Raw genomic sequence first — 7,246 nt, forward strand, 5'->3', positions numbered from 1 at the left:
ACATATATCTAGTTATTTAATTAAATATAATAGTATTAGGAAAAAATGACATCTTCCCAAACGACGGAGTTAACCGAGGAATTGGTTAAAGATTATGCGAATTATGCAAAAGTGGATTGGAATAATCAGGCGAGTGTGTTATTTGTATTTTCTTATCCATAATTGATATTCTGCTATTTAAGAAATTCTTAAATAACTCGTGCTGATTTTAGGTGAAAAATGTTCGCGATGTCATAGAGGATACATTGATACGATTAGAGGAATTCCAATCGATTGTTGCAATGGTTAGATATGAATCTAAATAGAATGTACATATGTATCGATTCAGTATTGATATGATACTGAAACATTAAACATTTCTGTCTCTCAAGGTGGAAAATAGCAGTGCTGAATGCATGCAGCAACATCTTCCAAAGTTACAGCAAATGAAGGATGGTATGGCAACTCTTCGCAATAGGATAGATGCACTGGAGCATATTGTTGCAATGGCAAACATGAATTTAAGTACATTGGAAGCTGCTGTAGACAAGGCAGAAACTGATCTAGGTGTATCAGATAGATTATTTGGGATATTGAATCCTCTATCATTTTTTGTAAGTACGACATACTTAAAGGATACACTTTAGCATATATTTTAAATTATTAAATAATTAAATTATATATTTTATATGATTGTCATGTATGTAATAATTTCTTAAGCAACTTGAATTGAATTTTTTAGAAGAAAACTCATGAACCAGTTGCGTCAAATACAACATCCGTATATAAATCACCCGTAATTTATAAATCTGATGATTACTTTCAAAGAGAATAAAAAAACATGTACATAAAAAGAGAGCTTAAATTATGAAGCATCTGTTGTTAGATTAAGAAAAGTATTTATAAATTTATGTAGATCAATAATTCATATCTATATAAAAAATAAAGTTCATTTTGTGGACATTAAATAAATGTATAATGGATTTTTATTTCATGTTATATTCTTGCCATTTATCATCGATCAACACAACTGCTTGATTAGATTTTATATATATTATATTTCATTAGATACAATCACCTATGATAATAATTAATTGTAGACATTTCTAGTTTGTAAAAATACATTTATCTCATTTGTAAATCTCTCAAAATTTTGAGTTTAAAATCTGCATCTTATAAAAATATAAAAAAAAAATATTCGAATTTAATTTTCTAAAATAAAAAAAACACATTCGTTTTTATTGAAGAAATAAGTGAAGAAAAATATGAAAAATAAAATATAAAAATAAAATATATAATTGACGAAATCCGACAGATAGAAGTTTCCATAGAATTATTTACTTAGGAAATTCTCTAATAATTTTTAACTTTACTCTTCCTTCCATTTAATCATTAATGAAACAATGTAAATTCCTTAAAACTGCATGAAAAATATTTTAACATGTTGCGGAAGTACACGTTTTCAACTGAGCTTTCTTCTCTCCCAAGGAGCAACGTCCGCCTATACAATGTCTCCATCTCATGATCTTGCCTATTCCACAAGTGACACTGCATGTTGACCAATTACCCCATTGATCCCATATTTTTGGTTCTCTATTGTTTTTTTCTGAAATAATATCATACCAGTTATTCCACTTGTATAAAAATCAAATTCTAATAAAGCGGAAAATCAAGCTCATGAACAAAATCTTTTAATATATTGATATAATTATATAAATTTAATTATATAAAGAAAAAACACATTCTACAAAATCCAATTAAAGTATGAATTAACTAGAAGTTTACAGAGGAAAGAGAGAGAGAGAGAGAGAGAGAGAGAGAGAGAGAGAGAGAGAGAGTCAGAAATTAGAAATATATTTCGAAAAAAAAAAACATTCTAATCATAACTCAAATATGTTTAATAATTTTCAAATTGATTTCTTTTGAGAGAAAGGGATAGTTAAAAATTAAAAAGCATTTCAAGTAAACGATTCTGTAAAAACTTTCATCCATTACTTAAACTTTGTTACTTGTACACATTTCACTTGTATTATTTTTTATTCGTTGTCTTTACATATACACGCATATATACACAACTTGGATTAAGTCAGATTCTAGTAATATTAAAAATTAAGATTAATTGTTTTATCTCTTTTAATATAATCTCTTTTAATATAATTATTATGTCAATAAAAAAGATAAATTACATAAAATATTGCTAAAAAATTCTCGATATTAATTTCCCTTAGATAATACAGCATTTCTGATTCTAGCAACAATTTATGTTCAAAAAACATTTACCTGAAAGACTTTTTATGCTATATAAAAACGTTTGTTAATTAGATGTTACTAGATGTAACGTTAAATATACATTCATTAATTGTCAAAATGTCTCATAAAAAAATATTTGAAACTAGTAAAAGAAACGTTTAATAATAGCGTATATATTTATTAAATAGTTTTAAAAATGTATAAATTTTAAATATTTATTCTTTTGTTACATTTATTATATAATTTCTAATGTTTATTAAATTTTGAACATAATTTCATTGATTGAGGATTGAAAAAAAATAACCAAAATTTCTATCCGTTATCTAAATTTTACGTTATTATTATAAATTTTAGTTATTCTTCAGTTTGATCGAATTGAGTGACTCAGGAGTAAAAATTTAAAATTTTGCAAATATGAATATTATGCAATGTTGCACTCTTGTTGTTCATATCGCAAAAATTTTAAACCATGATGTTGCAAGAAAGAAAAGATATTCCAGCCATGCAACTCATGGAAATTTCCATCCATGCACTGCCCAAATGTTGTTCATGTTTCAATGATCGGTATTGCGGAAAGGTAAATCTTGAACCGGTCTCGGAGAAAGCCACAATCACCGACCAGTGTGCGACCTGCAATTGCACATGATTCGCACCTACTCTTTTTTATTTATTTATTGACCCTTATGCTTTAAATAAAATCCATGTCTATATACAGGGCAAAATAACGCTCACTAATCATATAGTGCGATTCCTAATGAAAAAACTGAATCGAAAAATCCTTTCATCATTTTGCAACTTATTTTTTTTAATTACTGAATAAGCAAAATGTCTAAAATCGACGTATAAGATATTTTAAAAATATCTTTAAAAGTTTTTTAAGAAATCATCTTCAAAATATTTTACAAAGAACACTGAAAGATATCTTAAAAAGATATCTTATATATCGATTATTCGGCAATCTTAAAAATTAATATCTCGTTAACTATTATGAAAATTATAAAATGCGTAAAGGATTTTTTGACTTAATTATTTTATTAGAAAAGCACTATATGATTAGTGGGCGTTATTTAAGATACATCCTGTATACTTACTCTGTACACAAAAAAAAATAGAATTACACAAGTTTCATATAGCTGTGCAACATTTCACAAGCTAATTGATATAACTCTACGATAAAATGCCGATCAAATAAATTATTGATATTGCTATAAACGTTTTTTTTGTTAAAAATTCTATGGATTATCTAAAGAAAGACGTTATGAAAAGGCCAATTTTTATTGTCTGCCAATGGGGGAAATCGACTCAAACGTATTCGTACTTGAAAACTCTATTGCGTCTACTTATTTAATAATTATTAATGTAGCATTTTTATAAGCTATTCTATATTTTTAATATTAAAACAAAGATATTTGTTTCACAAATAACTATGATATCAAGCGTTTCCCGGAATGAATTCAATTTTTTGTGTATTCCATGTGTTGTAATTTTAACTAACACCATCGGATTCTTCGCCTTAAAAATTGTAAATGATGTCAATTTAATAAAAATCTTTTTATACAACACTTTTTTTCTAATAGAAAAAGTTTAATAATTAGTACAAATAACAGTATACATATTTCAGTAATAAATCTTCATTGAAATTCCTTATTCTACAATTATTATTGAACCTATTTTATTTATATCTTTTAATTGTAAATAGTTGATTTTGCATACAACTGCGTTTACCTCGTTTTATCAGTGACTGGATGTTATTATCCTCTTCGCGATCATCATCAATATCGCGAAATATATCATAAATTTTACGTTGGAGTCTATCCGATTTTATTTTTGATGTGTCAATATCACTTTCAACAATGTTAGGTGCAATATTTGACGACGGTTTGTCAATTTCCGGAGTGGCTTTTTTAAAGGCTAAAATTGAAAAGTCATTTCGCACAAAGGAGTAATATACTGTGTTAGAACATAAATATTCTTTAGCAGCATATTTACCCATAAAAAGCAGGAACATAGCAAAATAAGCAAAGATCAATCTATTTCTATTCATTAATATATTTTATGTATTGATTTATGTATTTATTTATAGAATGTAACGTTAATGTAAACGAAATTATTTTCTTCTTCTTCTTTTCTTATTCGGTCCCGTCTGCTTCGCTGCTGATACGGCATACGGAATTGCCGCAATGAAGTTTGTTCTATATCATTAAAACGATGATGTAATATAAAGACAGGTGTAATTCTCATAAATGCGCAATAAAATAATAGAATAAATTTAGATCCAAATGGAATTGGCTGTTCCAGTATCCTATCACTATTATCCTGTCACTATTATCGATATTACATTTATAGAAAAATGTATTTATGCAAATTTGATTGATTCTTTCTCATTAATCGATGATTAAAATTTACATTGAACTATTAAATTCATGTTGAATATAAAATTCTGAACAAATAACAATCAATACTATATATACTGTCGCTATAAAATAATAGCTATTTCCGTGAGTGAAAAGAATTCCTGTGAGTCAGTAATTTAAAACTTAATTTAATATTATCAAAATGTATTGTATACATTTTCAGAACGTAATGCATGTATATTATATGTATGTAGATATATTGTACTAATGTACATATTTCATCTTTAAATCTATTTTTAAAATTTTTGTCGTTACAGTGCAGTGTAAAAATATTAAGGAAAATGATAGCTTAACCATGCTTGCATTCTTGTATTTTTCTTATTATCAAATCAAGATAATTTTATTCCGGGAAAGAGTAATATCCGGAAATGAACTCTCTCTGTAATAGTTTACAAACTAAGGACTTTTTTGTTTGTGCGTTCTCAAGACCGCTTAGTACTTTCCACATAATGATGTCAAGAAGACTTTGTCGATCACTTTCGCAAGTCGCAAACGGATCACGATTTTATCCCGAGCCAGCCGAGGATGCCTTTGGTACCGCAATTCTTCAGATAGCAGCTTTTCAACTGTGCCTTCTTGAGACCTTTAGTGCAATCTGCGGACAAACAATGACGCCAACGGACTTGTCGTCCTTGCCCGCAAGATACACTGCACGCACTCCAAATGCTCCAATTGTCCCATGCTGTCCAATCTGTAGTGAGAGACAAAGAAAAAAATAGAATTTCACACATTTAACGTTTTATGTTTCATTACGCTGCATAAAACAATAGTTAAGGAAAATTTGTTACGCGAATTTTATAAAATTATGAAATGCGAAACTGAGAATTTATTTTACAACGCCTACGTATAATACTTTCTATTCCTGCATGTACTTCTATTATGTAATTAACATCTAGTTCTTCCTCATTACTTTATATTTATGAAATGCATTTTTATTAATGTTTATATTATTTAGTAAATCATTTTCAAAATAATATTTATGTAACAAATAAATTACAAAATAATTAAAATGAACAACTATTTAATTAATTTATTAATCACTTTTTGTAGTAAGAAAATTATGATAATTACAAATAAAAGGATAAAAGAAAATAAAAAAAATGTTAGCAGAAAAAAATTATCTCTTTAAAATTGAACAGTCTATTCGAAGGAGTAATTTTTAAATATCCGCGTGTAATACATTTGTTGGAATAGAAATATAATTTGACATAGCATACCTAATTCTTTACTAATATCTCTTACAATATCTTTTTTGTTATTTTATTATCAGAAAAGATATTATAAAAAATATCAACAAAAAATTAAATGTTCGATGGTTTTTATACAGAATTATTTTCCTTGTTATCTTATCACCTATATTTTTATTGTTCGAGGTTTCCTTTGTAATGGCATCACGTTTCTTCTTTATCAAACTCGACACTCTCATTTGAGTAATTTCATGAGGTATTCTTTTAAACCTGCTGTATCTCATAGGGTACATTTCGAAAAAGTCTTGCTCGTAATCAAGCAACTTTCGCCGATAGATTATATCAGCGCTCGTTTGAAAGTACAGGTGGAAATTTCTCTTTGTATTTTTCCAATAACACTGTAATGAGGTCAGTGTCTTGTTTTATCTATCAATGTCTATATAATATATGCAATAAGTATAATATATTTATTTAACAAACACGATACGGGACTCTCAAAGTTGAAACACGTGTGTAGGTTTTTGCTTTTTATTTTAACCTTGGGTTTGTCCGTTGTGAATCGCTGAATGGAACGGTGACACGATTGCGAATAAGTGTCTGAATAAAAGCGTCTTTCATTGCTGAAATACGTCAAACTATTGAATAAACTAACAAGTATGCATATAGAAATGAGAACATTTATTCTTTCTTAATGTTTATTATAAAAACAATGAAAAAAACGTGGTTTAATGGTATTCTCGTATTCATGAAGAAATAAAGAGATTTGTATTATAATGTTTTGAATGTTTTGTAATGTATGTGTAACAAGTAACAATATAGCTAATTTTTTTAATAACGTAGCATTACTGCACCTTTTGGTTTCATCATTCGAATCTATAATCAATCCAATATTATATTCATAATTCGATACATTAATAGCAAATGCTCTGGCAGTGCAAGATTTTGGAAAATTTAATACTTCATAAATTACGCATCCGAAGTAAATATTGTATGTCAAAATTAGTTTAAGTAACATTTGCATATCATATTTTCGGTTCTCATTGCGGTTATGGACATATATAAATATCGATAGAAAATTGTGTCTAAATTCACAATATTTTTATCTTTACCATTCATTATATGCAAAATAGAAGCACTGAAAGCGTTCTAATGCAGTATAATATGTTATATTTATAGCTCAGGCTATGTTTAGATGCCGCATCTGAAATACGAAAGAAAATAATTAAATATTTTTATCTATCCTTTTTATCGGGAATATTTTTATCTATCCTTTTTTTAGAGAATATATTTTTATTTTTTCATGGTTAAGTAATAAAACCAGAGGGAACAAATAAATATTCCTGCAAACATAATAAGAAATGTAGATTTATATATAATATATATAATATATATTATAAGTGTTATAAATAACTTATT

General features: G+C 27.1%; 3 protein-coding genes across 5 annotated transcripts in view; 1 reads left to right on the forward strand and 2 right to left on the reverse strand.

The window, feature by feature from the left end:
• LOC108689791 (biogenesis of lysosome-related organelles complex 1 subunit 4) overlaps window positions 1-832 on the forward strand; it is a 1,158-nt gene extending 326 nt beyond the window's left edge. For all 3 annotated transcript variants that reach the window (XM_018196729.1, XM_018196737.1, XM_018196745.1), the window contains exons 2-5: window positions 34-129; window positions 213-284; window positions 372-593; window positions 722-832. In XM_018196729.1, the coding sequence (XP_018052218.1) occupies window positions 46-129; window positions 213-284; window positions 372-593; window positions 722-814 (471 nt within the window). In that variant the 5' untranslated portion in view covers window positions 34-45 and the 3' untranslated portion in view covers window positions 815-832. The remainder of the gene's footprint in view (window positions 1-33; window positions 130-212; window positions 285-371; window positions 594-721) is intronic.
• Window positions 833-1,415: 583 nt separating this feature from the next.
• Window positions 1,416-4,273, reverse strand: LOC108688432. Its single transcript, XM_018194692.1, has 3 exons — window positions 4,219-4,273; window positions 3,955-4,140; window positions 1,416-1,585 (listed from the first exon to the last, which is right to left on the reverse strand). The coding sequence occupies exons 1-3, from the start codon at window positions 4,271-4,273 to the stop codon at window positions 1,416-1,418; spliced, it is 411 nt and encodes a 136-aa protein (XP_018050181.1).
• Window positions 4,274-5,140: 867 nt separating this feature from the next.
• Window positions 5,141-6,123, reverse strand: LOC108689684 (properdin-like). The gene is made up of 2 exons (XM_018196562.1): window positions 5,997-6,123; window positions 5,141-5,334 (listed from the first exon to the last, which is right to left on the reverse strand). The coding sequence occupies exons 1-2, from the start codon at window positions 6,121-6,123 to the stop codon at window positions 5,141-5,143; spliced, it is 321 nt and encodes a 106-aa protein (XP_018052051.1).
• Between the last annotated feature and the right edge of the window lie 1,123 nt (window positions 6,124-7,246).

The sequence above is a fragment of the Atta colombica genome, unplaced genomic scaffold (assembly GCF_001594045.1).
Source record: "Atta colombica isolate Treedump-2 unplaced genomic scaffold, Acol1.0 scaffold105, whole genome shotgun sequence".
NCBI lineage: Eukaryota > Metazoa > Arthropoda > Insecta > Hymenoptera > Formicidae > Atta > Atta colombica.

Excerpts from the sequence above, each read along its gene's own strand:
- LOC108688432 (XM_018194692.1), bottom strand. The coding sequence starts at position 4,273 with ATGAATAGAAATAGATTGATCTTTGCTTATTTTGCTATGTTCCTGCTT. Across the intron at positions 4,141-4,218 it reads TATGTTCCTGCTTTTTATGG|CCTTTAAAAAAGCCACTCCG; the intron begins GTAAATATGCTG and ends TTTCAATTTTAG. Across the intron at positions 1,586-3,954 it reads CCAGTCACTGATAAAACGAG|AAAAAAACAATAGAGAACCA; the intron begins GTAAACGCAGTT and ends ATATTATTTCAG.
- LOC108689684 (XM_018196562.1), bottom strand. The coding sequence starts at position 6,123 with ATGTACCCTATGAGATACAGCAGGTTTAAAAGAATACCTCATGAAATT. Across the intron at positions 5,335-5,996 it reads CTCGAACAATAAAAATATAG|ATTGGACAGCATGGGACAAT; the intron begins GTGATAAGATAA and ends CTCTCACTACAG.